Source organism: Leucoraja erinacea, chromosome 24, assembly GCF_028641065.1.
Source record: "Leucoraja erinacea ecotype New England chromosome 24, Leri_hhj_1, whole genome shotgun sequence".
In the NCBI taxonomy this organism is placed as follows: domain Eukaryota; kingdom Metazoa; phylum Chordata; class Chondrichthyes; order Rajiformes; family Rajidae; genus Leucoraja; species Leucoraja erinaceus.
Genome location: NC_073400.1, coordinates 20,392,507 through 20,413,776, shown reverse-complemented (window position 1 = coordinate 20,413,776; position 21,270 = coordinate 20,392,507). Strand labels below are relative to the sequence as shown.

General features: G+C 42.0%; 1 protein-coding gene across 2 annotated transcripts in view; it reads right to left on the bottom strand.

Annotated features, from left to right (window-relative positions):
- LOC129708753 (NACHT, LRR and PYD domains-containing protein 3-like) overlaps positions 1-18,271 on the bottom strand; it is a 30,347-nt gene extending 12,076 nt beyond the window's left edge. Inside the window, exons 1-4 of one of the 2 annotated variants that reach the window (XM_055654715.1) lie at positions 18,038-18,271; positions 15,754-15,910; positions 13,273-13,361; positions 7,518-7,684 (exon numbers count right to left, since the gene is read on the bottom strand). In XM_055654715.1, the coding sequence (XP_055510690.1) occupies positions 7,518-7,684; positions 13,273-13,324 (219 nt within the window). In that variant the 5' untranslated portion in view covers positions 13,325-13,361; positions 15,754-15,910; positions 18,038-18,271. The remainder of the gene's footprint in view (positions 1-7,517; positions 7,685-13,272; positions 13,362-15,753; positions 15,911-18,037) is intronic. The other variant, XM_055654716.1, reaches the window with a different exon arrangement.
- Positions 18,272-21,270: the final 2,999 nt, after the last annotated feature.

Here is a 21,270-nt window from a genome sequence, read left to right as displayed (position 1 = left end):
GCCGCGCTCAGCCGTGTGAGTAGATTCAAGAATGTTTACTGTCATATATATGGAGACGGGGAGTGGGAGAGTCTGTGCATGAGTGTGCTTGAGTGTCTATTGGAATTGGTGGAGAGGTGGAATGAGGGCGAGTCTGTGTGTGCACGCGAGTTGGCGAGTCTGCGCGCGTGCCGAGTCTCCACGCTTGAGAGCGTGTGTGCACGAGCCTGCGCGCGAGCTTGAATCCGTGCAAGAGTGTGTGTGCGCGCACGAGTCTATGTGCGCATGTGTGTGCGGGTGTGTGTGTATAAGTGTGTGAATCTCGTTTTCCCCCTTCTGTCATAAATGGGACACACATGCGTGTGCTCCGTGTCTCATAGTTCTGCTCTTGCTTCCCGTCCCCACAGATGCAACAAGGACAGTTCCCCTGGTCCTCATCTTTCATCCCACCAATCCTCCACATCCAACTCAGACATTTCTGTCACTTCCTATAGGATTCCACCACTTCCCATCTCCACCTCTTTCTACCTTCCACAGATATAGTTTGCTCTGCAACTCCTTGGTTCACATCCCTTTCCACGCAAACTATCACCTCCCAAGATACTTTCTCCCTGCAGCCACACGAGATGCAACACCTGTCCTTATACCTCCTCCCTCAACTTCATCCAGGGACCCCAACAGTGCTGTCTGGCGAGACTAGTGGGGTTCCGCAATGCTCGGCGCTGGGACCCCAGTTATTTACAATTTATATTAACAATTTAGATGAGGGAATTAAATGTGGCATCTCCAAGTTTGTGGATGGCAAAGCTGGGTGCCAGTGTGAGTTGCGAGGAGGATGCTATGAGGCTGCAGTGTGACGTGGATAGGTTGGGCGAGTGGACAGATTCATGGCAGATGCAGTACAATGTGTACGGGTGTGTGTGTATAAGTGTGTGAAATGTAAGGATTGGTGGCAAGAACAGGAAGGCACATAATCATCTCAATGTTATCAGATTAGGAAAAGAGAAGGTGCAACAAAACCTGGGTATTAAGTCACGTCAAGTTTATTCGTCACATACACTTACGAGTTGTGCAGTGAAATGAAAAGTGGCAATGCTCGCGGACTTTGTGCAAAAAGACCAAAAAACTACCAAACAAACTACAAACAGAATGGAACATATTGTGCGCGGAAGGAAAAAGGGAAAAACAACAGCAATTTTAAAAAAAGCAGCGGGGTGGTACAATAAAGATTAGTCCCTGGTGAGATAGGAGTTTACAGTCCTAATGGCCTCTGGGAAGAAACTCCTTCTCAACCTCTCCGTTCTCACAGCATGGCAGCGGAGGTGTTTGCCTGACCGTAGCAGGTGGAACAGTCCGTTGCAGGGGTGGAAGGGGACCCCATGATTTTATTGGTACTGGAGTTGCACCTCCTGATGTACAGTTCCTGCAGGGGGGCGAGTGAAGTTCCCATAGTGCGTTCGGCCGAACGCACTGCTCTCTGCAGAGCCTTCTTGTCCTGGGCAGAGCAATTCCCTAACCAGAGGATCCTCGGAGACACTCTGAATTTCCTCAATTGCCTGAGGTGGTAAAGACGCTGCCTTGCCTTACTCACGAGTGCTGCGGCGTGTGATGTCCATGTCATATCCTCAGATGTCAGATGTGGACTCCCAGATATTTAAAACAGCTCACCCTATCCACAGTATCCCCATTTATCCTCAATGGTGTGTACGTCCTCGGATTATGTGCCCTCCTAAAGTACACGATCAGCTTCTTAGTTTTTTTGATGTTCAAGAGGAGGCTGTCGTCCTGACACCAGAGTGCCAGATCAGCCACCTCCTCCCGGTAGGCCTCCCGGGTGTGCTTGTACATCAGTCACTGAAAGTAAGCATGCTTGTAAAGCAGGCAGTGAAGAAAGCTAATGGCATGTTGGCCTTCATTGCGAGAGGATGCGAGTTGAGGAGCAAGGAGGTCCTACTGCAAGCTGTACAGGACCCTGATGAGACCACACCTGGAGCATTGTGTGCAATTTTGGTCTCCTAATTTGCGGAAGGACATTATTTCTATTGAGGGAGTACAACGTAGGTTCACCAGGTTAATATAGGGGATGGAGGGACTGACATACGATGAAATAAATCAGGGAAGGTAGTGCATCCGTGGATAACAAGGGAAATCAGTGATAGTATCAAAACAAAAGATGAAGCATACAAATTAGCCAGAAAAAGCAGCCAACCAGAGGACTGGGAGAAATTCAGAGTCCAGCAGAGGAGGACAAAAGGCTTAATTAGGAAAGGGAAAATAGATTATGAAAGAAAGCTGGCAGGGAACATAAAAACCGACTGCAAAAGTCTTTATAGATATGTGAAGAGAAAAAGATTAGTTAAAACAAATGTAGGTCCCTTGCAGTCAGAAACAGGCGAATTGATCATGAGGAACAAGGACATGGCAGACCAATTGAATAACTGCTTTGGTTCTGTCTTCACTAAGGAAGACATAAATAATCTGCCGGAAATAGCAGGGGACCGGGGGTCAAATGAGATGGAGGAATTGAGTTAAATCAAGGTTAGCCGAGAAGTGGTGTTAGGTAAATTGAATGGATTAAAGGCCGATAAATCCCCAGGGCCAGATAGGCTGCATCCCAGAGTATTTAAGGAAGTAGCCCCAGAAATAGTGGATGCATTAGTGATAATTTTTCAAAACTCTTTAGATTCTGGAGTAGTTCCTGAGGATTGGAGGGTAGCTAATGTAACCCCACTTTTTAAAAAGGGAGGGAGAGAGAAAACGGGGAATTACAGACCAGTTATTCTAACATCGGTAGTGGGGAAACAGCTAGAATCAGTTATTAAAGATGGGATAGCAGCACATTTAGAAAGTGGTGAAATCATTGGAGAAAGTCAGCATGGATTTATGAAAGGTAAATCATGTTTGACGAATCTTATAGAATTTTTCGAGGATGTAACTAGTAGAGTGGATAAGGGAGAACCAGTGGATGTGTTATATCTGGACTTTCAGAAGGCTTTCGACAAGGTCCCAAATAAGAGATTAGTATACAAACTTAAAGCACACGGTATTGGGGGTTCAGTATTGATGTGGATAGAGAACTGGCTGGCAGGCAGGAAGCAAAGAGTAGGAGTAAACGGGTCCTTTTCACAATGGCAGGCAATAACTAGTGGGGTACCGCAAGGCTCAGTGCCGGAACCCCAACTATTTACAATATATATTAATGATTTGGACGAGGGAATTGAATGCAACATCTCCAAGTTTGCAGATGACACGAAGCTGGGGGGGCAGTGCTAGCTGTGAGGAGGATGCTAGGAGGCTGCAAGGTGACTTGGATAGGCTGGGTGAGTGGGCAAATCCATGGCAGATGCAGTATAATGTGGATAAATGTGAGGTTATCCACTTTGGTGGCAAAAACAGGAAAGTAGACTATTATCTGAATGGTGGCCGATTAGGAAAAGGGGAGATGCAACGAGACCTGGGTGTCATGGTACGCCAGTCATTAAAAGTAGGCATGCAGGTGCAGCAGGCAGTGAAGAAAGCGAATGGTATGTTAGCATTCATAGCAAAAGGATTTTAGTATAGGAGTAGGGAGGTTCTACTGCCGTTGTACAGGGTCTTGGTGAGACCACACCTGGAGTATTGCGTACAGTTTTGGTCTCCTAATCTGAGGAAAGACATTCTTGCCATAGAGGGAGTACAGAGAAGGTTCACCAGACTGATTCCTGGAATGTCAGGACTTTCATATGAAGAAAGGCTGGATAGACTTGACTTGTACTCTCTAGAATTTAGAAGATTGAGGGGGGATCTTATAGAAACTTACAAAATTCTTAAGGGGTTGGACAGGCTAGATGCAGGAAGATTGTTCCCGATGTTGGGGAAGTCCAGAACAAGGGGTCACAGTTTAAGGATAAGGGGGAAATCTTTTAGGACTGAGATGAGGAAAACTTTTTTCACACAGAGAGTGGTGAATCCCAGGAATTCTCTATCACAGAAGGTAGTTGAGGCCAGTTCATTGGCTATATCTAAGAGGGAGTTAGATGTGGCCCTTTGAGGCTGAAGGGATCAGGGGGTATGGAGAGAAGGCAGGTACAGGATACTGAGTTGGATGATCAGCCATGATCATATTGAATGGCGGTGCAAGCTCGAAGGGCCTACTCCTGCACCTATTTTCTATGTTTCTATGTTTCTATGAAAGAATGGGTCGAGTGTGCTTGTATTCGCAAGGATGAGAGGGCAACATAAAATTCTTAAAGGATTGGACAGGGTAGATGCAGGTAAAATGTTCCAGAGAGTCCAGAACAAGAGGTCACAGTTTAAGAATAAAGGGTAGGCCATTTAGGACTGCGATGAGGAAAACCTTTTTCACCTAGAGTTGTGAATCTGTGGAATTCTCTGCCACAGAAGGCAGTGGAGGCCAATTCACTGGATGTTTTCAAGAGAGAGTTAGATTTACCTCTGAGGGCTAAGGGAATCAAGGGATATGTGGATAAAGCCAGAACAGGGTACTGATTTTAGATGATCTATTGAATGGCAGTGCTGGCTCAAATGGCCGAATGGCCTACTCCTGCACCTATTTTTCTATGTTTTCTATGTTTCTCCGAGACAGAGGTTCACATGTACCTCCTATAATCTCATTTACTGCATCCAGTATTCCCGATGTTAGTTCTAGTACATTGGCAAAACTAAACTAAGACATGGCGACAGTTTCACGGAACAGTTATGCTCGATCCACCCAGGGCTATGGGATCTCTCTGTTGCCAACCATTTCAACTCTCCTTCCCATTGCCATTCTAACCTTTCAGTCCTGGGCCTCCTCCATTGCCAGAGCGACCCTACATGCAAATTGGAGGAATAGCAGCTCATTTCGCTTGGGTAGCTTACAACCCAGTAGTATGCAAGGGATGCAAAGGGATGAAAGCAGAATCCTCCACGTGGCGCATCCCGGGCAATGCTGACGACAGAATCTGTACCACAGTGACTGACTGAAGTAGCCAATTCTGCAACCATCGACCGTCAACCGTCACTGACCGACCGGAAAGACGTGATATAGAAGATGGCCGGACACGAGGAAGAAGAAGTATGAATGTTGAATTCTCTCAATTGAAGTAACTTCCTTCTACACTCCCCTCTTGTCCCCTTCCTCCCCCCTAGTCATTTAACCTGTTCTTCAGTTCTCCACATTGTACCCTTTTTGAGTTCACACCTTCCCGAGCCAAGTATTGTCATTCCAGGGTCACCACCCAGCCAGCAGTCATTTGTGGCTGGCCCCAATTGGTCCTGTTCTTTTCTCACCTCCAGGTCTTCACCTCTCCCCACTTTCAGTCTGAAGGGTCCCGATCCAAATGCCCTTTTTCTCCAGAGATGCTGCCTGACACGCTGAGTTACTCAAACACTTTGTGTCTATCTATGGAAAGCAACTTGTTGCTTTACATTCAACTGCACATTCGTAAAAAATATTTGACAAATAAAAGGGTGCCGAAACATCTGCCTCAAGAAACAAAGCATCAGATTGTTAAGGTAGACAAAAGTGCTGGAGAAACACAGCGGGTGAGGCAGCATCTATGGAGCGAAGGAAATAGGCGAAATTTCAGGTCGAGACCCTTCTTCAGATTGTTAAGCATCATTTTTAGATGAATTTCCCCTCTATGGGCAACCTCCAGAAGCACAGCGAGTGACTCAGTGCCAGAAACTGGCTCAATCCTGATCTTGAGTGGATACAATTTGGATATTCTCCGTGATGTGTGGGTGCTCCCATATGCCCAAGACATACGAAGGAAGATTAATTACACGAACTGCAAATTACTGTAAAAGGGATTTTATTTTTGAAGGAAGGGGAGATCAAATTTGGATTAAATAATTTAAACAAAATGCCTGTGAACTTGGTCAAATTTAAGGATCTTGGAGAGGACACTGATATGCACAAAAATGAAAAGCATTTCTGAGCAAACGTGTAAACATTTCATTGTCATATCGATACGATATGGACAGGTCCTTCGATTCACGCTGTTCATTAACCACATACTTAAACCACATAGTAGGTATGTTGCAAAGCCTACCTGAAGCGTCGCTGAAAATCTGTCCCAGCCCGTGTGCGCGATTTTGGCGCCGTTTAGAGGGGGGCGGGTTTAAAACGCGATTTTGCACTAGGCTGTTCAAATCGAGGTTTTTCAGCCTAGTTAATTATTAACGGAAAATCGCTGGAAGATTCTGTCGCTTTAGCTATTTTTAGTTTTAAAGGCTTTATATAATTGTTATAGTAGGTTAAAAATTAACCTCTAAACCCCCGGCTACCGGCAACTGGCAGGGTCTCATACAGCAAACAACAGAAAGTAGGCTGTTTATTTTTACATTAAAAAGGGCTTCTTAAGATCCCTTTATACAAAGTTTAATGTTGCGAGTAGCTCATTTTGGGCCCATTATATCCCGCAGTATTGTTCTGGGCATTTGAGGCAGAAATCCACCGCAATGTGAACGTTCTAAACCAGCGCGTTCACAGGAACCCACTAGAAAGCTGATTTAAATTGACTTTAATTTACAGTAATTGAACACTAAATTCCTTCCATTTGACCTATAAATTAATGTAAATGAGATTTTAAAATCATGTTTTATTGTGAATTATTTGTGAATATTATTTAGACACTTAGGCTATTTAAAAATGTTAATCATTTATTAAGAAATAGATAGATGTTTAGATCTAGTAATTGAAGTTTGAAATTAGCTCCAATTGGGTAACTAACTAATTATATGCTTTAATTTCAGGTCATCCAAGTAAGATTGATTTATATTTGTTTCAGAATGCTTCAATCTATGATAACTGAAAATTTCATTCAGTTCTCTTAATTTTTAAGAAAGTTATGGGCTTTTGACTGTCCACGATCACAGCTTTTTTGTTATGTCCATAGAAAATCAATAGATGCTAATTTCTGAGTATGAAAATGGCCATAACCTTTTAAATACTTGAGATATGAAAGTAAATTAGGTGTCAAATTAAACTTATTTTTATGCTTTATCTGACGGGATAAATTGCAGAATGATTTTTAAAATCTCAAAATTTTGTAACATTGCTACACATAGGGCAAATTTGCAGCTCGTGTATAGGTAACTGGTGGGATCGGGGTAAGGGAGAAAGGGCGATTGAGAATGGGGAAGATTATGGAATTAATGTTGAATTAGTGCAAATATGTGTGAATCGAAGGACTGGTCCATGTTGTATCTATATGACAATGAAACATTTACATGTTTGCTCAGAAATACATTACATTTTTGCACATATCAGTGCCATCTCCAAGTTCCTTCAGTTGAACCAAGTTCACAGGCGCTTTGCTTGAATTATTTAATCCAAATTTGATTTCCCCTTTTCTTCAAAAATAAAATTATTTTTACGCGGTAAATCAAATCACTCTCTACTTCAGTACAGAAGCAGCTGAAAATGGTCGCCTTTCCCAGTTTTAAATTCCTCAGGTTTTCTGGCCTGTTTCTTTGCAGCATACATTTGCAGTACTTAAACTGATGCTCTCTTGGTTTTGTGAATATGGTTGAAACCAAATTGTGTCACTCACCAAACGTTCTTGTTGAGTGATCTGCTGCTGCTCTTTCAAAAGCAAGGCAATTGATTTCACCTCTTCTTCAATTGCCTGTTCTAACCAGTCCCGGTAAAACTGTGTTAATCTGAAGAGTTTATAATCATCACAATTTGCCAAGAATTCCATGAATGCAATCCTCAGACCTGTGAACATATGCAGAAAAATGGAACATTAACAATGAGTTAACAGGATACCTTATTTCCCTTTAGAATAAGACTGGGGGCTTCTGCAAATCTCACCATCTGAAAAACCACACAATGCACTTTCTGCATTATTATCAATGTCAAGGTTGAGGAGAGAATTGATAGAGTCATAGTCATAAAGTGATACAGTGTGGAAACAGGCCCTTCGGCTCAACTTGCCCACACCGGCCAACATGTCCCAGCCACACTGGTCCCACCTGCCCGTGTTCGGTCCATATGCCTCCAAACCTGTTCTATCCATGTACCTGTCTAAATGTTTCTTAAATGTTGGGAAAGTCCCTGCCTCAACTACCTAGCATCTCGTTCCCTACACCAACCACCCTTTGTGTGAAAGTTATTCCTCAGATTCCTATTAAATCTATTCCCCTTCACCTCAAACCTGTCCTCTAGTCCTCGATTCACCTACTCTGAGCAAAAGTGTGCATCTACCCGATCTAATCCTCTCATGATTTTATACACCTCAATAAGATCACCCCTCATTCTCCTGCGATCAATGAATATAAATTATGAGAAGCATGGATAGGGTAGATAGTCAGAACCTTTATCCCAGTACCAAAATATCAAACACTAGAGGACATAGCTTTAAGGAAGAGGAAAAAGTTTAAAGGAGATATGCGAATCAATGATTTTTTTCTACAGAGGATGGTGAGTGCCTGGAACGCTACTGGGGGTGGTGATAGGGGCAAAAACAATAATGGCTTTTAAGAGGCTTTTTGATAGCCACATGGATATATAGGGAATAGAGAGATATGGATCAAGTGCAGCCAGATAAGAGTTTGAGAGCCGAAGAGCCTGTTCCTGTACTGTTCTAGGTCTCAAATCACGTCAAACTAATGTCCTTTGCAACAAATCCATTCTGGTTCACCCCTTTTATACCACATGTTTATTAATATAAATTAAAATTCATGTTTCAAAACCCTTGCTACCTTAGCTCAGGGACTACCCGATCTCCTGGTTGCCAAACACTGTATTCCCCTTCCCATTCCCACACTGACTTTTGAGTCCTGGGCTTCCTCCACTGTCAGTGAGGCCAAAACGAATTGGAGGACCAGCACCTCATATTTCCCTTGGGCAGTTTACAACCTAGAGGTATGAATATTGATTTCTGCAACTTCAAATAACTGTGTCAACCCTCTCTCCTTGTCCCTCCCCCACACAAATTGCTGTACAAGTTCTAAAGTCATCTTGAGTCACATTGTCGGTAATTTGTTTTCACCCAGCCCACACCGTTACTTTTTTTTTGCACATCTTTCATTCATTTGTTCTATAACTCTCTCTATATCACCATCTATAACTCGTGTTTCCCTTTTCCCTGACCAAAACGTCACTTATTCCTTTTCTCCAGAGATGCTGTCTGACCTACTGAGTTACTCCAGTATTTGTGTTTATCTTTGGTTTAAACGAGCATCTGCAGTCCCTTCCCACATGTTTCGTCTGCAAATTGACTTTTTGGAAAATCCTGCATTCACGTCTCTTTGAAATCTTTGATTTCTGTACACTTTCCCCATTTAGAAAAAGTCTAATAGCATTTTTTCCTTCTACCAAAGTGCATAACCGTACACTTTGCTATGCTGCAGTTCAGCAGCCAATTGTTCCCTTCTGCAGACACCCAACTTCATCAACACTACCTGTCCCTCCACCTATCTTCGTATTGTCTGCAAACTTGGTCACTAAGCCATCAATTCCATCCTCCAGATCATTAACATATAGTGGACCATTAACATATAGTGGATCATTAACATACGTATGGACCCCAAATCGGCCTCTGCAGAACACCATTAGTTACCAGCAGCCAACCTGAAAATGCTCAATTTATACCCACACTTTGCCTTCTGCTCGTCAGTGAGTCCTCAGTTCATGCTAGTACCTTGACCATCATACCATGGGCTTCTATCTTGTTTAGCAGCCTCACATACCTTAAAGGGCTTCTGAAAATCCATGTAAAGAACGTCCACTGACTGACTTTTGCCTATCCTGGTTGTTACTTCAACAGATTACATCATATTTGTCAGGAAAGACCTCCCCTAAACAAAACCATGCCAACTCCAGCCTATTTTATCATCTGCTTCCAAGTACCCCTAAACCTCATCCTGAATAATCAACTCTAAAATCTTACTAAACACTGAAGTCTCTCCTCTCTTAAACAGTGGAGTCACATTTGCAACCATTCCTGACTCTAGCAATTCTTGAAAGATCACTAATGCCTCCACAAACTCTGCAGCTACCCCTTTCAGAACCCTGGCGCATAGTCCATTTGGTCCAGGTGTCCCATCATCTTCAGACCTTTCAGCTTCTCAGGCACATTCTCCATAGTAATAGCAACTGCACTCACTTTTGCCCCCTGACTCGTTTGAATATCTGGCATGTTGCTGCTGTCTTCCACTGTGGTGACTGATACGAAAAAACCTTATTCAGTTTGTCGGCCATTTCTTTATCCCCATTACTACTTCGTAATTTTCCAGTGGCCCAGTGTCCGTTCTTCCCTTTTATTCTTGATATACCTGGAAAAACTTTCAGCAAACTCTTTTATATTATTTGCTAGCTTGCATTCATATGTCATCGTTTCTCCTCATTGCTTTTTTAGTTGCCTTCTGTTTTAATGGGCTCGGTCACGAATGGCTCTAAAATGCCATCTCGCAGGCATTCTACAAATTCCTTCTCCTAGGATTCTGTACCAAGCTGATATTCCTAGTCTACCTTCATATTGAAGTCCCCCAGGACCTCTGTAACATTGTCTTTCTTACATGCATTTTCTATCTCTGGATATAACTTGTACTCTACAACCTGCCTACTATTTGGTGGCAAGTATATAACTCACATCAAATTCAGTTTATTCTTGCAGTTTCTTAATTCTACCAATAAGGATTCTATTATATTCTGATCCTATGCAGTTTCTTGTGAACGATTGACTTTGTTTCTTACCAGAGTCACCGCATCCCCTCTGCCCACCTACCTGTCTTTTGTACAAGATTATGATAGTTTTAGATTGAGAAACAAAGCTGTACCCACTATGTGATGGTCTAAGAATGAGCAGCTATGATAGAGATACAAGAACAATGCATGGAAAAAACATTTATAGCGAGAGTTGATCATCTGGAACTATTTCTTTTCAAAATTCATGAAGCAGAAAAAAAAAAATTATTTCAAAACTAGATTTGAAAGGGATTTGAAGAAAAAACTGCAGGACTATTGGTAACAAAATGGGACAGGTGGGATTGCTCTCCAGAGTGCTGGTATAGATTCAATTTGTATAATAACTGCAGAACTCCAAAAAGAACTACCCTCCAACATTTATGTCCAAGTTGCTTATATACTTCAAACAAAAGATGCTTGATGGTTGGCACATAATGGATGGGCTGAATGACCCGTAATCCCTGTATTATGGTCAGGAAACAAATTATTCTTCATGTCATCTTAGCTTGATTTCTTTTAACCTTGACCAACCACTCCGTCAAGGTTCTTCATTATTTTCCATGCTTATATCAATTTCCACTCAGAAAATAGTCCCAAATCTTTATTTATTCTGGCAAATATAATTGTTTTCATTTGAAGAACCATTCCTACTAATCTATTTAGTAGCTAGCCAATGCACTTGCATCTTCCTAGCAACAAGAATTGAACAATACCTCAGTTGCTCCAATGGAGTTGTCATCTGTGCCCTTTGCTACGAACAGGAATTCGGGAATGATTAGCGAACAACACCTCAACAGTCTAGAGAGGAACCAACAATGCCTCCAAAAAATTGTATGAAGTGGCATGATCATCATACCAATACCTCTGTGTTCATTGAAGAAATAACGAAAGCATTAAGGTAATGATTTTCATACATCAACTCTATCCAACCAGATATGACCTATGGTTGCTAGACTCTCATCTAATGTCCACAAGTCCCAGTTTGTCTATTACCATAAATGGCCCAACTTCCATGCTATGGCCCAACTTGATGAGATGCACTGTGCACTTGAAAGTGGAAAAATGGAAAACAGTAACCTCCTACCACCCCACCGTCGTTGAGGTAGGAGGGTTTGAGGTTTCCGGACTTGACCCGTGTTATGCAGGACTTATGCACGTCAAATTGATAAGCATTTAATGGCCTTTTCTTTCCCAAAATGTTCTTCCTTCTGAAGCCAGGATGGAATTTTGCAATAGGAGTTTGACTAGGTAATCACTGGAAGAGACATGCTTTAGAACATTCCAACACATATATCCCCATTGTGTCATCAAAAAAATGATGAATTGTGATCATAATTCTTAAAAGTAACTTTACCTCTCAGTACTTAACTTAGTCCAGTTTTGCTGCTATTACCATTGCATGATTTTTGCATGCGCTATATATTGCTTTTAGAAAAAACGCTACCATATAGCACTATGATTTTGGCCCATCTTACTCAGTCCTCTGTCGCTGAGGCAGCCCCGAGGACTTTTCCGATCAATGAAAAATAAAAAAAGTTATGAATGTTTAAAAATATCTTGAGATCATCCGATTGGTCCTCTCGCCTGTTAATCACCATGGTGAAGGTAATGGCCCTTCCGGTGGGGGGCCAAATGGTATGAAATTGCCTTTGAATTTGGTGACCTGCACTCTGCTTGAAATGGTATGAAATTGCATTTGAATTTGGTGGCCTGCACTCTGCTTGAAATGGTATGAAATTGCATTTGCATTTTGGTCGCCTGCACTCTGCTTGAAATGGTATGAAATTGCATTTGAATTTGGTGGCCTGCACTCTGCTGGAAATGGAATTTCAAGGAATAGCCGTGAGTGAACTGCCAGCCCACCAGCCATGTGTCAATCAACTGCCAGCCCACCAGCCATGAGTCAATCAACTGCCAGCCCACCAGCCACGAGTCAACCAACTGCCAGTCCAACAGCCATGAGTGAGTGAACTGCCGGACCACCAACCCCAAGTAACTGAGCTGCCAGCCCACCAGGCCCGAGTGATTGAGCTGCCAGCCCAAGAATCCATTCGGCCCACAATGTCCATACAAGCCCTCTGGAAACTAGTCCTTTCGGCCCGCAACACCCATAGTAGCGCTTCAGAAAGCCCCCACAACTGGCCACCAATATTGGAATTGGTGGAGAGGTGGAATATTGCGTTAGGGGACCAGCCCTCCCATGTGAATATGGCCTCCAATCCTTTCCCTTTGAAGTGCCTGGCTAAATAGCTAAAATATTGCCATCACGTGTTTATTTTCTTTGACAGTGAGTTCCAGGCACCTACCACTCTGCATAGAAATATTGATGTAAATCTGTTTTAAACATTCTTCCTCTCACCTTAGAGTTATCCCCTACAGCATTTAACATTTCCACCCTGGTACAAAACTCAGCAAAAGCAGATGGGATTAGCGCAAATAGGACATGTTGGCCGGTGTGGGCAAGTCGGGCCGAAGGGCCTGTTTCCATGCTGTATGACGCAAGGACTATCGTTAGTATCCATTTCAGTTCCTCTTCCTGCATATAAAATTACACACATAACAATTACACTATTTGATAGAACAGACATTATGATTCAAAGAAAAAATGAACATACTTGTTTTCACCGCAGATCTTGGTACTGGAGTCTCATTTGAACTTTCAGCCATGATGGGCAAATGGTACTTCCAAACGGTGATTATGATACTATAGTAAATGCAATCACGATAATTAGACAGAGATCTGATGACAAGATATCTATTGTAAACAGGGCATCAAATCTTCCCTTCCCAACCACTATAAGAGATGCTTGCTCTCATAGAATACAAAAGTCAAAACCATATAAATATGGAAAAAAAGCTGTATTACATTAAAAAAAAATTACTTAAAGGTGCAGAATGCATATCTCAATGTGACTATAGATTAGAACAGTATTAAACAATTTAACTCCTTACGACTGCCTTTTCATTCAGTAAAATTATGACTGATCTTTTAGCTCAGTGCCACTTTCCTGCATGAACACAAAATCCCATTATATACAAAATTCTATTTTTAATACATTCAGCAATTGTGCATCCATTGGTCATCAACGGTGGAGGAATTCCAAAAATACACTCCAATTTGGGTGAAGACAATTCGTCTCTCTGCCCAGAAAGGCAAATCACTTATCTTGACAATAGACGATAGACAATAGATGCAGGAATAGGCCATTCGGCCCCTCGAGCCAGCACCGCCATTTAATGTGATCATGGCTGTTCGTCCACAATCAATACCCCCTTCCTGCATCTCCCCATATCCCTTGACTCCGCTATGTTTAAGAGTTTGTCTAGCTCTCTATTGAAAGCATCCAGAGAACCAGTCTCCACTGAGGCAGTGAATTCCACAAGCTCACAACTCTGTGAAAACGTTTTTTCCTCATCTCAGTTTTAAATGACTTACCCCTTATTCTGCTTAATTAATTGCTGCAGATGGAAGCAAACTGACGAAGAGTTTCAGACACTGCTTAGTTTTTCACCAATGCAATCTGACCAGAATATTTCAGAATTTTCTGCTTTTGTTTCCCATTTCAAGCATCTTCCGTTATTGTTTTATTATTTTCAATTCATAGTTAAAAAATAGATTTGCAAATACCAGATTAATTTATTGTCTTATCTGCCAGGGTACAATAAAATTCCTTGTTTGCATAAAGGTCAAAGTAAACAGTATCTAGTAAGATAGAAACAGCATTTACCACAGCAAATTAAAAAAAACACCAAAATGGTGCAATATGAAGCAGTACCCAAGGAAACACAAAATAACCACGAGGCAGAGTTAAAACAGAGTATGTGGAAGCACCTCAGTGATGTATGAGTAAAATAAGTAATTAGTTCTGAAGTCTAATAGCCTCGTCGAAAAAAATGGTCAAAAGGCAAAAATGTCACAACTGTGATTCCAAAGGAAATTATGTATAGTAATAGATCCACGGATGATGCACATAACATTGCCAGAAAATGTAACTGCACCAAAGGTTTAGAAGAATTTTAAAATTCAGTAAGATGACAAAACTATTAAGGTGGAAATAATAGAATGAGAATAAGCTTGAACGAAACATGCAGACTGACTAAAATATTCCATGACATGTGAAGCAGAGAAAATAAATGAACTCAAGTGAACCCCCCCCCCCCCCCCCACCTAATCAAAAACAGGGAAATTATTCGGGAAAATATGAAAAATTAAAAAAATGCTTTATGAAGGCAGTGCAACATACAAAATAACCATACAAAATTCAGGAGATAAAAGATCATAAGGGGGAAGAACAAAGAAAATCACGATTAATAAATAGAGCAAATGAAATTAAAAGGGCTAAAGGTTAACAAATGCCCAATTAATGATGATCTGCATCTCAGGAGTACAAAATGTTATGTTCTTGGAAATAGTGAACGGATTTGTGATCATCTTCCAAAATTCTTTAAACCAACAAATTAGGTGGCAAATACACACCTACCATTCCAAGAATGGTGAGAAATTTGGTGCTGCACATCAATTAACAATAGTAATGGTGAAAATGCATGTATTTTCTGCATGTCTGAGGACCTGACCTCTACTTGACCCAAGTATAGCTACAAAATCACTGACCACCAGCCTTGATGGCCAAGTTAAGACTGCCTTTTTAAAAATTTGACTTAAATTCTAAAAATGGCACTGGAAATGTGGTGACCCTTTTATATTGGTTAAGAGTAATCTACTATTCCTCCACTCCTGAAATTAAGAATGATTGCGCCTATAAATAGTAAGATATTATTTTTATATGCAAAAAAAGGAATGATGTAAAGACCACACTTGGGTAAAACATTCACTGGCTTGATTAAAGTCATCATGGTTTATGAAATAAATCATGTTTAATAAATATATTAGAGTTTTGAGAATGTAATGGAGATTAAATAATGGAAAATCAGTGGGTGTGGTGCAGTTGTACTACAAAATAATTTTGCAATATTTAAATGTTGCAATGCCTTACCACATACAACATAATACTGCAAATTCAGCGTGCGTTGTCCAGGCATAATGCCAACAATGTTTTATTGCGAAATGCTTATCTGTAGCAATAAGACGACCTTACCTTTCTTGTCGTCTTTCAATGGCAGCTGTTTGAAAAGTTCTGTCTTTTTGGACCGCAAAATACCCTTTGCTGGTGCAACACACATACCAGTCCGAGGTCACTGTTGACTTCCTGCTGTCCACCGCTTTCAGTCACTCCAGGGAAATACACATAACATCTTGCAAGCAAAGCAAAATAGAGCAATATAGCATAGAAACAGGTCCTTCAACCCAATTTGCCCACAGCAAACATCATGCCCCATCAACACCTGCCTGCATTTTATCCATATCCTTATAAACCTATGTCACTGTTACTATCCAGATTTCTTATAAATGTTGTGATAGTACCTGCTCCAACCTCTCCTGGCAAGTCATTCCATATATCAACTGCCCTTTGTGTACAAAACGTTGCCCCTCGGGTTCCTATTAAATCTTATTCCCCTCACAAATCTAGGCCCCCTGGTTCTTGATTCCCCTACTATGGATTATGCATTCACCCCTATCTATTCACCTCATGATCTTATACACTTGCATAAGATCACCTCTTATCCTACTGCACTCCAAGGAATAATGGCCTAGCTTGTGCAACATCTCCCTATAGCTTAGGGCCCTCGAGTCCTTGCGCCATCCTCAAATGTTCTCTGCATCATTTCCAGCTTAAGAACAACTTTTCTTATAAAAGTGACCTAAACTGAATACAAAACGCCAAATGTGGTCTCATCGATGTCTTGACCAACTATTAACATAACCTCCTTACTTCTATAGTCCATACTTTGATTTATGAAGGTCAATGTGCCAAAAGCCTCCTTGACCACTACCCAAGGAACAATGCCACAACGCCACTTTCAAGAAATTATGTACCAATCTGCATCCCTAGATCCCGCTGCTGTACAACACGCCCGAGAGCTGTCAGTCACTGTGTAGGTTTTGCCCTGGTTAGACTTCCCCCAATGCAACACCTGACACTTATCTGTAACCATTAACCATTCCACAGCCCACCTGCCCAGGCAATCACAATCCTGCTGCAATTTTTGTTAATCATCTGCAATATTTATGATACCACCCACTTTTGTGTCATCTACAAACCTGCTGAGCATGTTACATTCTCATCCAAATCATTGATATAAGCCACAGACAAACAATTGTCCTCAAGACACTTCCATTAACTGTCCCCAGTTAAAAGTGCCCCAGTCTTCATATCTTTCTCCACAGTAAAATACGTGGTACAAGACCGCATTTAGAACACAGTGTTTTCATTTCTGGGCACCATTTTATTGAAAAGATATTGTCCAGCTTGAAAAGGTTCAGTAAAGACTTACGAGGATGTTGCCAGGACGAGAGGAAGTGAGTTATAGAGAGAGGTTGAGTAGGCTGGGTCTCTATTCCATGGGGCACCAGCCGACAGCCACTGGACAATGCAAGAGGCAGTTGGGCAGCGCTTGCAGCGCCGGGGACCGAGCTTCGATTCTGGCTGCGGATGAGGTACTGGTCTGTGTGCACGCTCTCCCGTCTCTCCCTCGCATCTGCCCCCCTCTCACTCGCTGTTACACAGCGCTCTCCTGCTACCAGTTCCTTTGAAGTTGAACATTTATGGGAGTCTCTCTGGAAGCAAGCATTTCATTGCTCATTCGTATTATAGAAAGGCTAAAGAATTCCATTGCCTTGGAATTAGCAGAATAGTGATATTCGACTGAGAAACTATCATTGTTGTGCTCCATCTGTTGTGCTCCAGTCTGGAATACATTAATTTTCCTATAATGTGACCACACGGCACCCCCAATCCTCAGATTAAATATATATTTTACACATAAATTATGAATAAAGAGAAGAATTTATACACATTTATCTTCAGCCCGCTCTTCATTCGCTTTTTCTTTATGGTGAATGACCTCTGGCAAATCCCATGATTCCTTGCGTTTTTCAGAATACCGAACTCGCTTATTCAATCCGGCAGTCCTTCCTGCTCCATGTCAGTTCTATTCTGTCCTCTGAACTCTCATAACAAACCATACCGACTTCTAGCCTCAGTCCTGCATTGAATCTCACCTCCTGCCAATTTGCTTGAAAATATAGTTTCATGAGCATTTCGATAATACATCGCTTTAAGATTTTTTTTAGAAGAAAAAAATCACTCTGGGCTTTCTCAGTGTCTACTTTTCTCGTTTGTAAATTATAATAATGTTAAATTTCGCGGGCATATTATTGTAAAAGCTTACTTAAGTTTTAACTGCTTTACATTCTACAGCGCCGCGACAAATATAGGGAGCTGGGTAGGAGGGTAAACCGTGACCTAAAATGACTCCTACCTTTTTCGCTTCATGCCCACACACACACCCTTCTCACGACCGTCACCGCACGTCTGACGAACACTAACTGACGGAGGAGACCCGGGCCCAATATGGGCCCGCCTCCGAGAATCGAACAAGCTGCAGACAACAATATTTTCTCTTCGAACGAAAAAAATAGGCACCTCTTCCGCCTTCACAACCCAACTGAGCATGCGCGCGACAACACACCCATGGTTTCCTTCAAAGTGCACCCGATGTATTTGGACCTTCCATTGGCTGACTGGGTGAAGTTAGACTAACCTAGTGGACGCCGCCACGCAGTCGCCTTTGCGGTCCGGGCGGTGGAACTGGTTTGGATTCGATGATGGGTGAATATCCTATAGTGGAGCAAGATAGACCACTCCTGCTAAATGCAATGGGCTGACGTGTAGAACGCAACGCAACGCAACGTAACGTAACGTAACGTAACGTGGGCCTTTTTTTTCCTCCATTTCCGTAACCGGACCCGACCCGACTCGCAGTGTAATCAACGTTGCGGGGCAACAGTTTGTGTTAATAAATTACAATTCTGAAAATATGGAGAAGATTTTACCAAATAACTTTTATTTCCGTAACCGGCTTCCGTCTCCGCACTATTATCCTAAGGGGTCTTTGGTGCGGAGACAGAAGCCGGTTACAGAAATGGGGGGGTACACAAATAAGCTGGAGAAACTCAGCGGGTGCAGCAGCATCTATGGAGTGAAGGAAATAGGCAACGTTTTGGGCCGAAACCCTCCTTCAGGCCCAAAACGTTGCCTATTTCCTTCGCTGTACCACAGAGAGCATATTAACGTATGGCATCTCTGTGTGGTATCTCAGCTGCACGGAGGCGGAGAGGAGAGCTCTTCAGCGCGTCGTCCACAGAGCGCAAAGGATCATTGGGACAGAGCTACCAGCCTTGGAGGGCATCTACCACACACGGTGCCTCAGGAAGGCCGTCAGCATCCATAAAGACTCATCACACCCCTGTAACGGACGGTTTGAACCACTTCCCTCTGGCAGATGTTACAAGGCCTTCTACGCCCGAACCTCCAGACTCAGAAACAGCTTTATTCCAAGAGCTAAAGCGTCTCTGAACCGGCCCTGCTGAGTGCCCCCCACCCTCCCTGGACTGTCTCCCTCGGATGGTCACGTCACACAGCTTATTTATTTATTTTACTTTTCTTTTGCATCGGTTGGAGCTGCATACTAAATCTCATTGCACTGACGTGCAATGACAATAAAAGATATTATTATTATTATTATTATTATTATTATTATGCTGCTGCACCCGCTGAGTTTCTCCAGCTTTTTTGTGTACCTTCGATTTTCCAGCATCTGCAGTTCCTTCTTAAACACGGAAATGGGGGGACCAAAGATTATAGAGCAGAGCTTTTTGCGTGGGCGAAAAAGCTAATAAAGTGAACAATTCAAGTCGCTGACTGTCTCGTGGAGGTCTGACCCGCCTTAAAAGAATGACCTTTGACGTCAGCATAGCCTTCTCCCTGGGGTTTACTGGGCCATTCTCCACTTGAAACGTATCATAAATTTTGTAAACATACCGTTGTTGGGATTCCAAGCTTAGAATCTGCTCTCTTGACCCTTGATTGGCTACGCTGCACCGAGATAAATATCAGTGTGGTGATGATTTTTCCCCCCATTTGTAATCCTGATTTGTAAATGGATGTTAATTGGAGAAATTGGAGAAACAAGAATTAGGAATGTTACAAAATTTTGAGATTTAAAAAATCAAGCCTGTAATTCACCCCATCAAATAAAGCTTAAAATAACTTTAATTTGATACCGAATTCACTTTATATCGTTTTCATACTCGAAATTAGCATCTTGTTCCCTATTGCTTTCCATTGACTTAACACAAACGCTGTGATCAAGGACAGTGAAAATCCCATAACTTTCTTAAAAATTAAAAGAACTGAATGAAATTTAGTTATTATAGATTGAAGCATCCTGAAACAAATATGAAACATCTTACTTGGATCACCTGAAATTAAAGCATGTAATTAGTTAGTTACCTAATAGTAGTAAAATTCCAAAATTGATCGTTGTGACGGAAATAGTAATAAATACCAAGACTGCCTTGAAAATTCAAAAATGTGATATTCTCAAGATCAGAACTTTAATATTATTGTATTACATGCTGTAAGTCCATAACACAGGTACAAAAATGACAATTTCTAGCAAAAGACCACGACTTTATGGAGAAGATCAGTTGCTAGCTGGTATATTGGCATATCAAAATCAGTAGCATCATCATACTCCTCAAAACTTTGACCAGACAGCACATGAGGTCAGGATTGAACCTGTCTCTCTAACACTGTTTGGCAGAAACTCCACTGTTATGCCATTGTGCTGCCCCAAATCCTGGTAAGTTGCCCCTTCCTCGCGGCCTACCGGCAGTCTGGAGCGGCGTTTCCTGGATAAAGATATCGGGAATTATCGCGTTTGCTCACTGCATTTCATCAAAACATCAATAATGCTTTAGTTTTGATGAAATGCAGTGAGCAAACGCGATAATTCCCGATATTTTCGATCTTTATATCTGCACGGTCAACAACTTCCGCTGTTATTTTCCCTTCAGCGCTCTTTTGTCTTTACCTTCGTTTTTCTTTATCTTCTGGACTCTAAAGTAAGATAACTGTGTCTTGCGGTCACCCCGACTGGCACAGTTATTTACAGCTCAAAAACGGTCCGTTTTCGCGGTTTTTAACAGGTTTGAAAGTTTGTGTTTTCAGCATCACTAACATGTACCGGAAGTGACGTTTGTACCCCAGTTGGATTTTGCGGTCACGTGGGTGAGGATCTATGATCCAGTGACCTTTCATGAAATCACCCTATACTTCTATCAGGTCTCCCATGTGCCTTGATCGCTGCAGAGAAAGTAATCCAAGTATGGTCAAGGTGGAGGAAGGAACTGCAAATGCTGATTTACACCAAAGATAGACACAAAATGTTGGAGTAACAGCGGGGCAGGCAGCATCTCCGGAGAGAAGGAATGGATGACATATCGGGTCAAAATCCTTCTTCAGACTGAGAGTCAGGAAAGAGGGAGACATAGGGATTTAGAGGTTAAAGTGTGAAAACAGGTAAAAGGGAACAATGTTCAAGGAAAATGTAAAATGGTTCATTGTTAGCTGAGGGAAAGGTGACAACTGGCCATACAATCAGTAAAATTTAATCAGGAGGTCAGTGAAAGGAGTCTGAGAACTAGGATG